This window comes from Gopherus evgoodei, chromosome 11 (assembly GCF_007399415.2).
Source record: "Gopherus evgoodei ecotype Sinaloan lineage chromosome 11, rGopEvg1_v1.p, whole genome shotgun sequence".
In the NCBI taxonomy this organism is placed as follows: domain Eukaryota; kingdom Metazoa; phylum Chordata; order Testudines; family Testudinidae; genus Gopherus; species Gopherus evgoodei.
This window is the reverse complement of record NC_044332.1, coordinates 47,086,225-47,106,004: the sequence shown is the minus strand read 5'-3', so window position 1 is coordinate 47,106,004 and position 19,780 is coordinate 47,086,225. Positions and strand designations below refer to the sequence as shown.

General features: G+C 39.3%; 1 protein-coding gene across 4 annotated transcripts in view; it reads left to right on the top strand.

The window, feature by feature from the left end:
* SLC4A10 (solute carrier family 4 member 10) overlaps window positions 1-19,780 on the top strand; it is a 247,848-nt gene that overhangs the window by 147,045 nt on the left and 81,023 nt on the right. For all 4 annotated transcript variants that reach the window (XM_030580419.1, XM_030580417.1, XM_030580416.1 and 1 more), the window contains exon 5: window positions 9,777-9,937. In XM_030580419.1, the coding sequence (XP_030436279.1) occupies window positions 9,777-9,937 (161 nt within the window). The remainder of the gene's footprint in view (window positions 1-9,776; window positions 9,938-19,780) is intronic.

Genomic DNA, 19,780 nt, shown 5'->3' with positions numbered 1-19,780 from the left:
ATCTCCTCCATTATGTGTCCATGCAGGGGGCATCCACAATCTATGCATATGCTTTTTTCCATGGACTCCAGTAGATTACACCACAAAATTGATGATCGGTGAGTCCTAAAATATTCATACTCACAGTCAAAGAAAGAAAATATAATTTATCTTTTTTTTAAAAGGCCTGGGGAATGATCTTCATTTTACTCATACTAATTAAAGATGGTTTATATCTTGAAGAAAAAAAATCAATTCTGTTCATAGTTACAGAATGTTTCAGCGGGGAAGTGAAGTAGGAATGGTTTCTGGGAAGCATTACAGAAGTATGTTTCTTAGAAATTATTCTGATTTTCATTTAACAAGCTTATAATCAAGACAGAATTCCAAATAAATAGCTGAAATAAAAGAAACATCCATTTAACTTGGTCTATCGTATGTCTGTTTTAATTGTCCTCCTTCCTCTTCAAAGTAGATAAGAAAGCCCATTTTGTATTGTACATATACACTAGTAAACTAATAAGTGTAATGAAGTGGAGTAGGTATTATATATTACTGAATACATCACTTATCCTGGAACAATAGGCTTTTAGAGTAAATCCTTGATCCAGCATTCAGTTCCAGTAAGTAGGTTTTGTTCAGGAGACAACCGTAGTTGTAATAGTAAAATTAATATATAGAGCACTTTTCATCAGCAGATCTCGAAGCTCTTTGCAAGGGAAGTCAGTATTGTCATTCGCATTTTACAGATGGGGAATCAGGCACAGAGAGAGGAAGTGACTTGCCTACAGTCACACAACAGGTCAGTGGCAGAATCAGGAATAGAATCCGGTTCTGCCAAGTCCCAGTCTAGTGCTCTGTACACTAGGACTCATTACCTGGTAGGAGTCAGGAAGAGGAGGATTGGTCCTGCTTTGAGCAGGGAGTTGGACTAGATGACCTTCTGAGGTCCCTTCCAACCCTGATATGCTATGATTCTAAGTCAGGGAACGCCTGTTGCTGTATCTGCAGTGCTTGCGGTAGCTCTTGAAGCTCCTGCTCTCTCCCTGCTCGTACGGATGACTAGTGGATTTGCATAGTGGCAAATTCTCCAACCCCTCTATTCCCTCCTCAGCTTACCCTCACCCCCCTGAATACTGGGCATAGCTAAGCTCCATGGCATGCAAAGGGCATAGGGTACAAATGATGTGAGGAGCCGCAGGGAGGTGCTGGTTCCTCACCCTTGCAACAGCAAAATTTTATTGGTTCCAGTGTAATTAGGGACTTCTGTGGTTGTAGAGGGGTGTGTATGTGTGTGTGAGTTCCCTTTGTAATATTGCCACAAAGGAATGGCGTAAGAATGCCCAGTGTTACTGTTGGATTTTTGACTCTGGTGTCAATGTAATCGTTTTAGAATATCTTTTTATAAACTTGAGTTATTGTGTATTTATTGTTTGCTAGGTACTTTACAGACCAGCTAACAGAGTTATTGTGTAATTGTCACAGAGTGTGGGGGAGTCAGGGCCCTGCACCCCCCACTTCCTGTGATTCACCATGGCTCTCAGCCAGCCAGTAAAACAGAAGGTTTGTTAGATGGCAGGAACACAGTCCAAAACAGAGCTTGTAGGTACAGACAACAGGACCCCCTCAGTCAGGTCTGTCTTTGGGAACAGGGAGCTTAGACTCCAGCCCTGGGGCTCAGGACCCCCTCAGTCAGGTCCAACTTGGGGAGCAGAGAGCTTAGACCCCAGCCCTGGGGCTCCCTCTGTTTCCCCAGCCCCCTCCAAACTGAAACTCTCCAGCCCCAACTCTGGCCTTTGTCTCTTTCCCTGGCCAGGAGGTCACCTGATCCCTTTGTTCTCCAACACCTTCAGTTGGCACCTTTGCAGAGGAGGGGCCCAAGCCATCAGTTGCCAGGAAACAGGGTGTCGGCCATTCTCTGTGCAGACACCATCACACTGGCCCTCTTGGGCTCTGCAACAATCACACACCCTTATCCCATCACCTAGATAATTAAGAAATGCATAGGGGAAGCTGAGGCACCCACACAGTATTCAGTGAAAACATTATGAACATTCCCACTTTGATACAGTAATCAGTTGCCAGAAAAGGAACACCAAGAGCCCAGTCCAGCTCCCATCAAACTCCATGGCAGTTTCACTATTGACCTTAATGAGCACAGAACAAGGCATCAGATAGTTACATATGCATTTTACCAAGAAGAGGTGTGGTGAATCTCTGGTGCAATATGGCTTGACCCTTCTACAATTCCATTTGATGGAGCTTGCATGCACAGTCATTATTCTGGAACCTTTTATAAATGTTGTGTGCAAGCTGTGTAAGATTAATTGAGACATTTGCTGCTTAGTTAGTCAAAATGGTAGCAGCTATTGTAGAGTAGTGTGGGTAAGATTTGGCTGAAGCTCAACATCTCTAGGAAAAACAGGACAGATTTATCTGAACAGAGGGAAAGGAGTTAGCAAGCTGCAGTGGAGGAGTTAAAGTGGCAGAGGCTCAGTTGTGTTATCTCAAAGGCAGATTCCAATCCTAATGAGCCCATCAATAAAATATTATTCATACAGAACATTTTTTATGGTTAATAATGGTTTGGTATACTAGCCATTTAACTATATTATTAAACATAAATAATTGGATTATTTCTTTTTTGCAACAGGCCACATGGCAACAATAATTATGAGCTATTATTTAGAAATCAAACATATACAGGAATTAAAACGTCTTAAAGTAATCAGAACATTTGTGAACATTTCGTGAAAGCAGGAATCTCCTGTGTCAGCCCTAAAGTGACCCATTTTGCCACTTTAATGATGATAAGGAGGAAGAAATGTGTCCTTTTGGTAAATGACATTCAATGTTACTAATAGAATAATTTGCATAGATGACCCGGCTGTATTATTGTGTACAGAATGCTTGATTTATATGTCCTATAAAAGTACTTAGTGCACTTGTAACCCACATACCTCCTGGATGTGGGTTCTGTCCCCTCTAGTAGCATCGAGGCCACTTAGAGATTAATGAGTCTGCTGCAGCCTTAGCTAATAATCATATGGCTTTTAGCCCATGCAGTGGAAGCTCATACATTTAGCTCCAGAGGTCCCCAGTTTAATCCCGCCCACCGAGGTCTGTCAGCATTACAAGTGGGGGCTCGTCCAGGCTATCAACTGGGAAGTCTCTGAAGTTCACTTCCTCAGCTAGGAGAAGCATGTAACCCACACATCTCCTGGATGTGGTGTTTTATCCTTTCTAGTGGGGCCAAGACCACTTAGAGATTAATGAGTCTGCTGCAGCCTTAGGTAAGGACTATGTGGCTTTTAGCTCATGCAGTAGAGGCTCATGCGCTAAGTTTCAAAGGTCCCAGGTTCAGTTCTGCCTGCTGATGACCAGGATCTGTCAGTGTTACACACACATAAAGAAACAAACCTGGAGATAGTAGTGAGACTTATAATACATACACAGTAGTGAAACAGCATGTTGCTCTGTCAGAATTGTATGCACTCGATTGATAAATGCTATTGAAGTTCAAGTCTATCGAACCAGCCTTTTGCATTGCTGAGTGGGACAGTGGTTTAGATTTCCCATGGTTGAACCTCGAAAAGTCATCCCAAATTTGAGTGCTTATCTGAGTCTTATTCAGATCCCTTTAGTCTGCCTATTTGTAGCTGAAATCTCAGGAGAACATCCTGTCTCATGAAAGCACTTCTGCTTCTGAACTGACCGGAATATAATAAACCACTGCAGTAAGAAGTTAGCCAATTTGTTTTAGATCTTCAGAAGTGATTAAGCCTAATTTCTGATGAAAATTATGATCTCTGTTGTTATATTGAAATCAGTTTTCCCATCCATAGTTTTGAGAGATAAGTAGCTAACAGGAGCATTGGTTATATGACATGTATGCCAACCAATAATCGCTGATAGGGCGAAATAAAACCCCACTTTTTCCAAATGATCTGCACTTCCTTCCAAAGACATGAGGTGACGCAACTTGTCTCCCTTTGTCACTTCTGGTTTTTCTCTGAGCAGTTTGTTTACTTTGGTTCATTTCCAAATTAAAATTGGCAAAAAGTTCATGTTAAAACAGGTACAATTTGTAGGATTCTGATGTCTGTGCTAGTCAAGCAGGTTGCAAGTGATAAATACTTGGGGAGACACAACAGGACCCATAAGCCTGATAATTTGTACTGAAAAGTTATGGCAAAGAATACTACAAAGTGTTCATATGCTCTATTTCATGTTATACTATGTACAAAATACCTGATACATTTAAAAAACAGTGACTGTTTTTTAAAAAAAAGTTGGACAGTCCCGTTAGCACTTTGGTTCTATAACAGATTGTCACCATTGGAGAAACAGTTGAAGTATTTTATTTTATTTTATTAGTCAATCCTGCCTGGAGGAGAGGTCATACATTTCTTCCCCACCCACCTCCCATGGCTAAAGAAAGGGTCAAGCTGCAAAAACTGAGCATGGATTTTGAATACTCCAAAATTTGTATTTCTGTTTTTATTCAGCCCACTATAAAAGAATGGGAAAACTTGGATCCAGGCCTTGGTTAGAATTTCTAAACCTTTTATGTTCCTGAAGTTTGGAGATAAAGTCAGGGGTTTGATAAAGACCCAACTCTGGGCTATTATTCCTTTTCCTTTTTCTTTTTTTTTAAAAAGCTCACCAAATATATTTGCATAAAGATTAGGTCTTTGTTCATTTTAGAGTTTCTGTTACTGATGCTCATTCCTTGTTTCAAGTAATAATCTCCTGACGTGGTTAACAAGCATTACATGAGGTAGTGTATCTAACTCAAAATATAGAGAAGAAAACCAGTCCAGGAAGCATTTCTTAGAAGAGATGGAACACTCCACTCAGAGCATGGCTACTGTAGCATGCATCAGAACCATAAACTGGTAGTGCAAGAAGAAATCTTAAGAAATAAAGATAGTTTTCATACAAATATTTTTAGAACTAAAAGCAGAAAGGTGGGAATCTTACTGTTAGAAAGAATTCAGATTGACTTGGATATGATCACTGACATATACAGAAAACTGCTGAAAAACCATACACATAGGATAATGAGACAGTGTCTATTAACAGGTTTTAGAGTAGCAGCCGTGTTAGTTTGTATCCGCAAAAAGAACATGAGTACTTGTGGCACCTTAGAGACTAACAAATTTATTTCAGCATAAGCTTTTGTGGGCTACAGCTCACTTCTTCGGATGCATAGAATGGAACACACAGACCGAAGATATTTATACTACAGAGAACATGAAAAGGTGAAAGTACCCATACCAACTGTAAGAGGCCAATCAATTGAGATGAGCTATCAGCAGCAGGAAGAGGAAAAAAAAAAAAAAAGATTTCACGAAAGCTTATGCTGAAATAAATGTGTTAGTCTCTAAGGTGCCACAAGTACTTCAGTCTATTAAGGCATGTCTATTAAGGCATCTCAAGGCTCGGTGTTAGGATTATTCTTATTTAATATGTTGATCTAGAAAATGGATTAAAAATCATGTTTACATGCAGACACTACTATGTTAGGAGGAGTTGGGGACACCCAAAAATGAAGACAAAGTAATAATGCAAAAGGACCTAAGGAAATTAGAAACATGGATGGAAAATAAACTGAGCCTCAGTTTGTTAAAATGCAAACTAACACATCAGAAATAAACCGCATGAAATGCTAATATTGAAGAGGAAGAAGAATCCTGGAAAGCAGTAATGTTAAAAGTGTCCTGGACAACAGGTTAGAAAGAGTATCTGGCCAGCAAATAAGGTCAGTGCGTTTTTGAGCTGTAAACACAGAGGCACCACTTCATAGAGTAGGGAGGTAAAAGTCTCTTCTTATACAGTGCTGATGTAACTGTGCCTAGGCTATTGAGTTTATTTTTGGATACATCACTACAGAGAGATACTGATTTACAAAAGAAGATTCTAAGAGAGATGAGATATAATCTGAAATATTTTATGTCATTATATATATAATGAGAAGGACCAATGCAAAGATGCAGGTCTTCCTAAATTGCAGACTAGTTATAAAAGATACAAAGTTCAAACTAGTTTTCATGAGATATTCTGAAAGCAAAAGAAACCAGAATGTGATTGAACACGCAGTATAGAATGCTAAATCTGATCTCAAATATATTATGAGGAGTTTGGCCAATCCCACAGAATGTGGAATATTACAGTTTTCACATCAAGTTCTACCACATCATATGATTTTTCCTGACAGTGTTTGATTCAGTTGGTGTAATTTTGTGTGGAAAAAGTACACCTGTATAAAAACCATTGCTTTGGACTAATTTAGAAAAGCAATAATTGCAAGTTGAAAATGAAATCTTAACACAATATTCTGTTGTGAAATAAAGTGTCAACTGTACCTTGATATAATCATGTGTGACCAATCGCTAATTGTAAAGTCATAGAATCCATCAAATTTATAATGACAAACAATAGTTAATATTGGTATTTTAGTGTGGGGGGTGTTTGGTGCTATGTCACCAAGCCTGCTTTATCAAGTCAATGTTCATTATAGAGAACATCAAATACTACCCATCTGCCCATTCCTTGATCAGAAAATGTAGAGCTGAACAGCCCAGGGCATAGTCAGGAAAAAACATACCAAGGAGTGTACTCAGTTCACATCATGTTCTGTGTATATGCTGTTTTTGTTTCATGTCCCGTTTAGGCCTTAAGGGAGTTTGGAACTGAATTTTGAAAAGGTGTCTCAGAAGACCAAAAGCCTGGAATACTATAGATGCCTGTGGGTTGTGTCTCAGAAAATAGTAGTGATACTTAGGTGCAGAAAAAAAATCAGTAGAAAACCACCACCGCATGGCTGATAGAATATGGAAATTAACATTGCCTACTCCGGGTATGGCTACATTTGGAATTTCAAACGGCAGCGCTTTGAAGTGTGAGTGTAGTCAGAGCGGTAGCGCTGGGAGAGAGCTCTCCCAGCGCTGCATGTAAACCACATCCCTTACGGGTGTAGCGTGATTACACTGACGCTTTACAGCGCTGTATCTTGCAGCGCTCAGGGGGGTGTTTTTTCACACCCCAGTTGCAGCGCTGTAAAGTGTGAGTGTAGCCAAGCCTGAGTGTTGAAGGAAACACTCAGTTTCCTCCAAAACATAGTGTCTTGCCTTCAGATGGTGCTTCTACAAGTAAAGCACTAGCTAGCAGGAGTAGCTAATTAACTTCAGGTTTCCCCAAGATTGTATCTGAAGCTTAACTGAGTGACACCTGAAACACAAAACAGGCAGTTTCATTTTCTGAATAACTTCTGTGGGTGAAATTCAGCCAGCTACAGACTCGTGATAGAGTCAGCCCAAGACTCATGAAGCATTCAAGTGATTACAGGTTTAAGTGGGAATTAAATAGGATGCAAGCCTTGAATTAGCCCCATCTATTCAAGGATGAATTTCACCCACAGATTACATTTTGAAAATGAAATTAAATAGCCTGTTTCCTTTTTCAGGTTTTATTCCATTAAACTTCAGAACCAATCTCCCTTTATAGTGTTGCAGTGGAATATACTAATGCAAACATTTGAGAACTGCATGCTTTGTTAATCTCACCTCAATCAGGAGTCAAGTGATAGCACAGGGAATCCTGATACCAAAAAACAGTTTTGTTTGGTTAAAGGAATGCCTTGCATAATAACTTTTTCACAGGAAACTCTTAAAACATTTTAGAGCGGGTTGGTCCTCACAAAGAATTTGTTTTGCAAAGAGCTGTCTTCTTTTGGAAGAGGTGCAGCAAGGATCTGCCTCTCTCAGTCCTCTCATTCCCCACTCCCCAATTTGAGCTCTTGTCTGTGTCTATATACAAGGTGTAAGGTAGTGGGGAAATAGGGCTCTTATTTATAAGATTAATGACAAAATAGAATGTCATGTGATACGGGGAGAATTTGGGTCATATTTTCTTCTGGTGTCACTCCACTGAAGTAGTTACAGTGAAACCAGCAGAGAATTTGACTGTTTATCTCATCTCTCTCTGTTAAAAAAATGCAGATGTGCAATTAAAGTTTTCATTAGATGGCTACAGAGTGTTTTGGAGAGAGCTAGTGTAGCAGTCTCAGACTTTTTTTTCCCTAAAGTGTTTACTAGTTTCTTGTCTCCTGTCCAAACTTTATTCTTATAGGCAGAGCTGATAGTGTTGCCTAATGCTTTCCATATTTTCAGTTTCTTATAACTTTCCCAGGCTCTAATCACTCTGACTGAAATGTCCCACACTAGGTGTCTGTTTAGAAATGAAATTACAGGAAACATTTTTGCCCATGTTAAAAAAATTTCTTAGTCATTTCACTGAGAAGCTCTAGTACCTCTATTCTTTTGAGCAAGGTAGTTTAAATTTGGCCCGGGGCAGTAGTTGTGTCAAAGTTGTAACTTTTGCCATCCATGTGGAAATCCACTCAAATTTGGCCAAGTGTTAAGCCTTTGAAAAATCTCACCTTGCATATGCTCAGTAGAGACTTGTTGAAGTTTAGAAGTTAAGTTCTGTGAATATTTCCTCTGTACTTGGCATGGTCCAGCCTGAAGGTGCAGGGGGCTGAGCAGGACTTTCTCTGCAAATGCTGCTATTGGCTGATGTGAGCCAATGTGACAACGTATACAGTAACTGCATGCAGGGAGACTGTTTCCTGTGCTTTGCTGGTGACCAGGCAGCATAGAGGAGAAAGATGGAGTGAGTTGACTGAAATATAGAGGGGGAAGTGTGAGAAGTGAGGTGTGGGAGGGAGGAGATGAATGGGTTGCAAGATCTGGGATGAGGTGGCCAGTGGAAGTGGGGAGTTGGATAGGAGCAGAGGGAGAGGAGGAGGTTGGGGACATATAGGTGCAGAGGGAGAGGACAGCAGGAGCCAGGGAATGGAGTTGTGAAGGACCAGAGAGGGAGGGAGGCATGAGTTGGGAGAGTTGGATAGCAGAAGAAAGAGAGGGGGCAGGAGCCGAGGCGATGGGTGGTGGATAGAACCAGAGGTGGTGGTGGGCAGGACCTGGGAGAGTTGGATAGGAGAAGAGGGTGGAAGGTAGGAGCAGGAGCAGGAGCTGGTCTGTGTGTGTGTGGGGGGGGGTGTTGTTGGGGGATGGAACAAAGTGGGGCTGGGGCAGGACATACAGGAAGGGGGAGCAGAGACAAGTTTGGTGGGGGACATAGGCAAAAGAGTATATAACCAGTAGAGCACACTCTGTTCCAAAACTTGGAAATGAACCCAGGAGTCTTGAGTTCCTGCATTCATCTGCTGCCAGCAAGTAGTCGTGAATCTACTGACAAAGCATGTGTCTCATCCCTCTCTAGTGCCTGGGCTATGTAGAGTATAACAGCCTGCTGTTGCTATCAGTTACTTCATTAGCTCAACTGGTGGAGATCTGTACTGTTGAGTGTCAGTATTGCTCTACATGAGGGATTTTTTTTTCCCAAGTTTACTTTTTTCTAGGATTTATATTGATTCTGTAGCAATTCTTTACCACTCCACATTCCCAGTTTTTCTGACACAGTATCAATGATTCTAACACACACAGCAGTTTTAGCCATAACAGGACATTATCCAAAGTTGCACAAAACAAAACATGTTGTGTTATTTTGTATCTGCTTTCCCCTTCAACTCTCAGGATGAAATAAATGTTCAACAAATGGTAAGGGACAAAATTGCTGGGCAGGGGGGATGTTCTCATGTATCCTCCAAACAACAGAGAGTAAAATAAAATCAAACAAAATATTTGATAGTGTCCATTGAATATGCATGAAAATTACTCACTTTTCATTTCCTATATACAAAAGGCTTACTAAGCTGTTTGTTTGCATAGATGGTTGAAGTTTGAAGAAGATGTAGAGGATGGTGGAGAGAGATGGAGCAAACCATACGTTGCCACTCTGTCACTTCATAGCTTGTTTGAGTTGAGAAGTTGTATCCTGAATGGTACAGTTCTACTGGACATGAGAGCTAATTCTTTAGAAGAAATTGCAGGTATACTGATGTTTTATACCAATAACCTATCATGATAAATATTAATATTGGAGACTTAAGTATGTATCAGTTATCAGAGAGCTTTTGCATAAAAATCAGCTGTATGTAGAAATTTTTTCTATAAATATTTTATATGTATAAAACTATCTAAAATTGGAGTTGAGCAGTATTGTAGTAAGATATTTTATAGCTAACTTTTCATAAGTTGTAGGTGTTTAATCAGAGTGGATATGTTTTCTACTCCACTTCTGCCACCACACATTCAAGATGATATAAGTGTTAAGTTCCACAAATTAAAGCCATTTTTGAGATGGCTGATCACAAATAGACAAATCATCTTAAACATCCCTTAAAGCATCAACAGTTTTCCACCATGCTGAAATAACACAAAACTAGCTTTTTTCCAAATGGGCTTTTTTCCAAATTTCCAAATATGCATCTTTGGCTTGAGAACAAGATAGAGAAATTTCAGGCGATAGTGTATATATTTCGAGGAAGTTGTAGATGCCTTAAAATAGGATCTTAGAATGAAACTGGCTTTTTTAATTATATGAATGTTGCTCCCATCATGGTATAGGAAGCATCTGTAGGATGCAAAATGTACTAGCACTTGTTCAGTAGTATAATGTTTATGTGCAGCCTCACAGTAAACATTTCAGATTATAGCCCTTAAACCCAATTCTCACTGTATTGATGCTCTTCGTGGGGAGATACAGTCACAACTCCCATAACAGCTTTAGGAAGTTTCATTTACAATTCCCTTCTATACTGCAAGGAGAATTCAACTCTCTGTAACTTCATAACTACAAACCTAGTACATGAGCATGCTGAACTGGGTAAGAAGGGAATGGACTGGGAAGAAACTCCGAAATTGTACAATACACAAGTTTCACTTGGGGAAAGAGGAGAAAATTGAAGTTTTTTCAGTTTGAAATACCAAATTTTATACAAGTCAGGGCAATCCTAGATGGAATTTATTGGGGAGAGGGTAAGTATGTAATGGTGACAATAGCAGAGGATCACGGGGAAAACTAAAATATTCAAAAAATGTTAGATGTGTATGAGTAGACAACAAAAGACTAGGGTGACTCACGTACAGAGTGCAAAAAACAATAGGTTTAGAAGAGAATGACTCAAGAATGGCCATGAAATATGTTGAGATTCAGAGTTCTCCCCCCGCCCTCAACTTAATCCCTTGATTCTTGGGCTGGCAAAGGTTGGAACATCATGGAAAAAGCATGATCAGCTTTTGGAGCACCTCTTGTCATGTTTGTGACTGATGCTTGGAGCAAAGGAATCTGCAAGATAGAATCACTGAAATTGTACAGATCCAGAGGTCCATCACCTTGCCACTGAAAAATTAAATAATAAAACATTCAGCAGTTATCAGCTGTAAATGTGTACCTGTAACAGTTCTTGGGCTACCCAGGAGTCAGGACTGTGGGTCTCCTTGTTGTCCCCTGCTTCCTGGCACTGCCAGGATTCTTCTCTGGGCTAACGCCAGCCCTTCCTTCACCAGGCAAATTAACAAACCACAAACCCCCGGTTCTTTTGAGTCATTGCCCTGTGATATCCAGCCCCTGACACTGGCTCCTCACAGAATTTCCAGATCCTCTTCATCCAAAGATGCAGTATGCTCAAGTTCACCGGTTTTACCTTAAACCACTGCTCCTGTAAACCACACAGCACTTGTGAGCACTTATAGTAAAGCAATGAAGGTTTATTTAAGAAAGAATAAAGATTTAATTAGAAACAAGAGAGTGGTGGAAACAATTGGTTGCAATAAAAAATGAAATCATAACATCAAACCCTTGTCTACACCTATCAATAGTTCCTATCCAGTAAAGTAGATCCCTTACCCAAAAGTTCAGTCTATTGCAGAGCTGACTGGTTTCTCAAGAACCAGGACCCAAATGTTCATGAAAGCACCCCCTCACCTGGGATTGAGAGTCTTGACAAGTGCTGAGCTTTCTGTAGATACTTTACACATTACTCTTTATGTATAGCTATCCGGTTAGACATGTGTTTGGTGTAGTGAGTTTGTCACATCTGAGATGAGAGCTGCTTGCAAAAAATAGGGGACCCATTGCCAAGGAGTCTCTGTGTCACTGAACCATCTCCCACCTCCATTTCCCTCAAACACTGCATTTCACCCTACTTCAGAGGTGAGAGTCAGGCATAGGGAAAAGGAATGGAGGCTTCAGCCCCGTCAAAAGAGAAAACTTAGAGACACAAAGCACCCATTATGAGAAAATTTACAGCAAACGAAGTGTAAAAAATTATGAGCCCTTAAAACTTACATTAATTTGCTTGAGAGTTCAAAATGGGAGATGGTACCTGTAAGCAGGGTCTGAATGAATGGTTCCCTGACAGCTAGCTGGGAGGGGAAGAGACTATGGGTGTGTTTATGTAAATACAGTTTGCTCCTGCTCTGTTTACATATTCATCATTTACAGCTGTGTCAAAAGATCAACTTTGGCTCGTGTTGGGTACAAATGACCTTAGTACTGAATGCAGGGGTAGTGAAATATGGTTACCAGTGTTGTAATTATTGTAGGAATACAGGAAAGCAGGACTGTGCTTAATCTGTCCCAAATGAGTAGAGACACCCTCAGTTGAAATTACCTCATTAAGCAGGGGTTCCAATGTCAGAATCCTGTGACAGTTAAAAAGGGTGGAGACAGAAGTTCTTGTCAGGAGGCTGCACAACCTCTCCCCCACACCCCCTCCTGGGTTCTCTCTAGTCTGGCTTAACCTTGTTCTTCCTCACTGTTCAAAGAATAGAGCTAAATAGGCTTCATTAGGAGCCTCTTTTGTTGTTTTAATTGCTCAATCAGAGCTGAAACCGGTTGTGGTAGGATTGTGTTTCTGCCCTGCCTGCTAAGAGCTGAAATCACTTTAGATGGGGCAGTGTTTCTGCCCAGCCTGCAAAAGAGCTGAAAATCATTGACAGACTGATGTGCAGCGGTCACAGCAGAGAGACAGAAAGTGACTGACAGCTGATGAATGAGTGACCAGTGGGGTTGTGGCAAAGAGGTGCAATGAACAGCCAGCAGTGTGGTGGCGGTGAGGCACAGTGAGTGTCAAAATGGTGTGAGATATTGTAAACTCAGTCTACAGTAGTTTATGTGGTTTCCCCTTCTGTGCTAAGGATCCCATTCTTCCAGGGCTGAATAAGAATGTCAGGATTTGGCTTGATAATGAACAAAGATGGATGTGAGGGACTGAAGTGAGACTGGCAGTTTGCTAGGACAAAGAGGTATGCCAAAGTGGTGTTTTATTACTATGTATAACAAAATTTATTAATTTTTTATCAAGAAGATCATTGCCTACCACCCAGTTTTACTGTTCTGATTGCTAGCCCTGTCTCACTCAGGCTGGAAAAACCCAGTGGTCAGCCTTACTCAGGGCAATGCCAAGTCTTAGGTATGGTTTCAGACTGATGAACTAGAAGTGTCAGTCATTCAGTCAGTCCATCTCCCTAATGAAGTAAGTGTTCCACTCCAAAATGAATTTCTTCATGAACTTTGATGAAATAACATTGAGCATTATGGAATTTTTTTGTCAGCTTTCTGAAGATGTCTGATAGCAAGACCACAATGCATTTGTAGTCTCTGGAGCACTAGCTGCTGTCTGTTCTCCTTTCTTTGTTGTATTCTTGAAACTTTAGAAGTCACAGCATTAGTTTGTTCTGAGACCATTTTCACAGGTAACACTGCTCTACAGCCAAAATGCTTCTGAAATAAATGTAGTCCAACTTTACTAATTCTGGGTCACTGAGAACAAAAATGATGCTTAAAATTGTTGATTAGCTCTAGTTTTCAAGATATGCTATTGGGTCAGTATATACGACCCTTGACTTTGGAATGGCGGAGGATAAGTGAGTTATAAAGGGAAGGGATCTCAATTTAAACCAGAAATGATGAAAATACATCTTTGACTGGATCTATGAATAAATCTATGACTGGGTTTGGACAGTACTTGCTTTTTAGGCAAAACAATGAATGACGCAATCTGAAGCTGGTATTGCGTCATGCATGATATGAATTGCATCATATTATTCCTAGAAGTCATGGAATGATGCAATCATAACAAAGCTTACATCACTCTGCTGAACAAATTGCCCTATATCAGCTCTAGAAATCATATAGTGTCGTGCTCTCTTATTTGTCAGTGTTTGATTTTGCAAAGGGACACATTTCTGTTTAGCCAAAGTGAGCAGAGATGCCTCGTACTTGTGTGAACAGTGCATATAACTTCTGCTATGTTTGTGGTGAAGTGACTTTTGCATCACAAAAGCGCAGTATAACCACTATGGTTAAGAAAGCCTATCACCTTTCTTTTGGCTGCAAAATTGGAGATCAGGACAAGAGGTGGGCCCCACACATATGCTGCAAGACTTGTGCAACAAATCTTCACCAGTGGTTGAACAGGAAAAGGAAATCTATGCCTTTTGCGGTGCCAATGATTTGGAGAGAGCCAACAGATCATACCAGCAATTGTTACTTCTGCATGGTGCCTCCAGTTGGGGGAAAGGTGTGTCAAAGAAGAAAAAGTGGACTGTGCATTATCCAAACATTCCATCAGCTATACGCCCAGTACCCCACGGAGAAGGACTGCCGGTTCCTGATGCACCAGAATCATTCTCACTTGAGTCAGACGAGGAAGAGGAAGAAGATGAAACTTCTGGTCCTTAACCATCAGTGTTGCAGGACCCACATTTTCTTCCATCCTCCTCCTCTGAACCACACCTCATAACACAAGGTGAACTGAATGACCTTGTCAGGGATTTGGAACTCCCCAAGAGTAAGGCAGAGCTGTTGGGCTCCAGACTACAGCAGTGGAATCTCCTGGCAGGCTATCAGGGCAAATGGAGCCTATCAATGCTTGCAGGCTATTGCTGGACAGTGGCAAGAGATGCTCCATTTAATGAATACAAGCCAAGAAGCGCCGAGTAGACACTGAATAGGACTAAACTATGTACATAATAGTTTTTTGCCTTTTGTTTCATAATCAATTTTATTTATATAACCCTTTTGCTGATTTTTAAAGTGTTACATAAACAGGACAGGTGAAATATTATCATGTAAAGCAACCATAAACACATGAAAAGACCTAGGTTTACAATTTATGATTAAAACTCTGCTATCTACACAATATACATAGACATAAAATGTAAAAACTTAAATATCTTAGAAACAGTAGCCAATCAGTTGTTTTAATTGTCATATTTGAATTCAGCACATCAAAATACATAATAAATATCACATTTTATCTCTGAAGCAGACGACTTCTCAAAAATTGTAGACCAGTGTAATTGATCTGTTAACTTGTCTTTTGGCACAAGAGCTTGATTTAGGGTTGTAATGTAATTTTTTGGGTTGGTTCCATTTCCAAAATCTTTTGACTCACTGCTTAGAAAAAGTTTTTTGTTTGTTCTCAGAACTTTCCCAAAACCTATATATAACCTAGGAGTGGCAGCTATCATTATTGAGGTAGTTCTCTCTGATTTGATACAAATAGTAGATTGTTATATTACAAGATTTGATTGATTGCTGCTTTTAGAATCTGCAATTTTAACAGCCATCCTCCTGACTGTCTGTGTTAACTACTTTGCAAGTGTTTCACCTCACTCTGAGGGCATTGTTCTGTAATTCAGATAGATTTGTGTCTTCCATGCTGTCTTGGGGATTTTCTGAAGAGATTTTTCACTATTATAAATAAAACTGCTAGTCCATTTGATTAGGGATGTCCTTCTATTATGATGATTTGAATTGCAGGAGTACTGGAAAGCCGCAATAGGGATCAAGCTTCATTGTGCTAGGCATGGTACAAACACACAGGAAGATAGGGTCACAGCTCCTAAGAGTTTGCAAAACGATGCAACAAATGAGTGTGGCAAACAGAAAGGATTGAGGAGGAAGAAGGAGGTTTAGCAGTAATAAGGTCAGATAGTTACATAGGCTTGCTGTGTATGTACACAATTCTTTTACTTCCAATTAATAGGAAAGGGTTTTTATTCCTATATAAATAAAATAAGTCCTGGACTTGAAGTGTAATGATGAAATTTGCACTTTGCTGGAAAGTCTTTAAAGTCTCTTTTACTAAATAATTGCCCATTATTAGTTGTTATAGTTCCACTTACAATACACCGCATTTTGGAAACATTGGTTTGAGCCTAGAAATGGCAGGAGGTCTGCTTATATTGAATAATATTCACACTTAGTAAATTAAAGAAACAGTTCCTGGGCACCACAAAGCATCCCTAAATACAGAGGTCAATTCCAACCTTTCCCTGTTGTCACAGGTTCTCTTGTCTGTTGGCATCATTTTCTTCAGAAAATTGTTCAATACTTGTTGTATTGCCTTCTATCCATGATTATGCTAGGCCAGTACAATGACATTCACACTCATCATTTAGTTTTCTCGATGCCACCAGATACTTCCTGGGTTGCAAAACTTAGTTTCTTAAGGTAGAGGGTACTAAGCACTTTTCCTTTTAGTAACACTCTTCAGTTAACCCAAGTCCTTATCTTTGTGGTGCATAATTGGTTTCTGTGTTTTTTTCCTGCTATTTCTACCTTTTTAATAACTTTGCATAGGATTTTTATAGTCTCACTATGGATAATTTTCCACATTATTCTATGTAAGACATGTCACTCTGTAACAAGTAAAATTGTTATATACATATATTTTCAGTTTATTTGCTGGGAGACTGTATTGTGCTCGTGACAGTATATCTGCCATCAGAAACTTGCTGTCTGGATTACATTCCTGCTTCAAATAATACATTTGTAAATGTAACAGTCTTTCTGTCCTTGAAGGAGTTTGATTTAACCAACATTGCTAGATTGTGATCAAGGGTTTTGTCTGCTTCAACCAAGATTTTTAATCCATGTGAACACTTTTTTTATTCACTGAGTGTTCAAAATCCAGAACATAGCCCTAAACTCTTTCTCTGTTTGAGTATACATTTTTTAAAGATCTTTTTAATATGCTTGAGATAAAATTTACAGGTGAACAATTATTTTATATTGTTGCACTGAGGTGGCTTTCAAAACATTTTGTGGTACATCCCTAGAAACTTTAATTCTGCATTAAAATATTGTACCACTCATGATGTGAGTTTTAAAATTATCCCATTCCCCTTCATCATTTCCATTCTTCATTATGTTTTGTTTTGTATTCAAACTTTGTCCCCCATTTAAAAGAAATATCTGTAAGACCATGAGCTTGTTGGGGCACGGGCCTGTCAATTTGTATCTGATGATTAAGTGCAATACATATCTGCAGCGCTGTATATTGAAATAATACTGTATATTGTTCTAGCTGGGTTTCCTGAGATGAATTTTCACATCAGGCATTGCAGGTCTTTTAGACTGTATGTTCTTGGCATTTCTCAATTTGCTAATAATTTTTCTTTGTCCCTCATTGAAAAGTACTTCACCCAGGCTTTCAGTCTGTTTAAAAACACATTTCCTTTACTTGAATTTTAAATCACTTTTACCTATATTTGAGTACAATACACAGTCTTTTGTCATGTATCTCTGGTGTAGCTCCCAGATTAATATAGAGTCATTACACACTTGACAAGAATTCCTTTGAAGTGTAGTGGTCTATCAGTCACTTCTAGTGCAGACCATATGTCCAAATGAAGTCTCAAGAATCTGTCATCCAAATAGTGTATTTTGGAACTTGTCTTTTCAAGAGGTATTTGCCAGAAGATAGTTGCAATATCCGATTCAGAGAACTACTTTACTCTGTTATTCTTCCCATTATTTCAGTTCAAATTGGCAGATAAAATTGTTCTCTTTTGATATTTTTGTTTAGTTCCTTTGGATCCATGCAAATTCTCAGATTACCATCTGTTTTGTTGACTAACCACTGAATGAACTCAGAGGGTTCTAGCACTCAGCATATGATTTCATTTTCTATCATTTGGCTCAAAGAATTTTTGGTCAACCTTTAGTGATGGTACTTTCTTTGTTGCATGAATCTCTGGTCTTGCAATTTATTTTGGTTGTACTCAGTGTGTTTTAGGCAAACAGCAGACCCCTTCCAATAAATGTATTCAACATGACCTCTGTGTGGTCTATTAGCTTTTCAGTGACCCGCAAACTTTATGTTTTAACTTTTCCATAATTTCAAATCTAGTATTGATTGTTAGCCCTTTCCTACTCTTACAAAAGTCAGCTCATCTATTATACCGTTATATTCTTTAAGGAGTTTACATGTTCCTCATGCTGAAATTATCTGTGTAATTGCTCAATCCTGTTAGTGAGGTCATTGGGCTTTGCAGGCCCTCAGCATCTCATGGCGGAGTGTGCAGTTTCATTGTCTTTGGTAATATCCTGTTAAGCTTTCAATCTATGAAAATCTTGTTTTGCAAGTATGTTTGCTTGATTCTAGATGCCAATTTTCATTTACCTTTTGGTGTATTTTAGACTCCCCATTTGTATGCAGCTTTCTTACTGAAAAATTGTTTCTCAGTCTGTGGTGGACTCATTTTGAATATCTAGATTATTTCCCCTAACAGCACATGATTGCAAAGAGGTTTTTTAATACAGCATTTAGGAAACACATTACCACAAGTATGACGTTGTCTGTGAACAAGCTGCTTCCCACAGGTTTGGCACTGCCTTTGTCTTTAATTCTTTCATTCAGTTTGCACTCTTTTTGCCAACTTGGTTTTTGGTTTTGCTAACATTTGATCACCTCTGGGTGCAAGCCTTCATCAAGCTGGCAAAATTGTGCTGCTTTGTTCAGAGCAGGAGTCAGTAACCTTTCAGAAGTGGTGTGCCGAGTCTTCATTTATACACTCTAATTTAATGTTTTTAGAAGGTGTCGCTATAAGTCTATATATTATATAACCAAACTACTGTTATATGTAAAATAAACAAGGTTTTCAAAATGTTTCTGAAACTTTAATTAAAATTAAATTAAAATGCAGATCTTATCAATTTAGTCTGATACTTGCCCTTGCTTTTCGTTGCTGAGTTTTCTGATATCTGGCACGTATTTGGATACTTTAAGCTGCACGCAGACTTCCGAGTGATTATTTGTTAACCGGCTCTGAGAGGGACAGAGGACAGATTTCATGTGTGAAATTACCTGTTCACACAGGTATGTGGATCCAAATGCTGAAAGCATTGCAAACACAATTTTCTTCAAACAGTTAAATTCCACATATCTGTCTTTTATTTATTTATTTTTCTGCTTTGCTTGCTTCACCACTGAATTTACAGGTAGATATGAACCTGTCTTGGGAACAGACTCAAGAGCTGTCTGAATTTTCAGTACAGCAAGTTTTTGACTCAGCTCATTATATAACCATTTCTTTGTAGCACAATTTCTCCTAATGGATATGCAAGGACATTTTGTGCTAAAATATTGCTGATTTACTTGCTCTAGTATATATTTCTCTCCTTTTCTTTGCATTGCTTAACTTTACTTTGCTCTGCTTTAAGGCATTAATACTGTTGCCAACAAGATTTCCCCTCCAAATTAAATATATCAACTCAACAGCTTCTTTCCCATTAAAAATTAACAATGCTTCTTGATATTTTCTGTTAGTGGATTTTGTGCTGAATCTTTTCATTCTGATAGCTGCATAATCATTTACATTATTTAGGCACAAATTCCACCCAGGCCTCCATACAATTGGGCTCAGCATGGGCACATGGATCTGCTTGTGTAACCCACACACCTCCTGGGTGTGGTGTTCTGTTCCCTCTAGTGGCATTGGGACCATTTAGAGAGAGAGTGAGTTAAATGAGTCTGTTCTACAGCCTTAGCTAAGTGCCAGCTGGCTTTTAGCTCATGCTGTAGAGGCTCATGGACTTA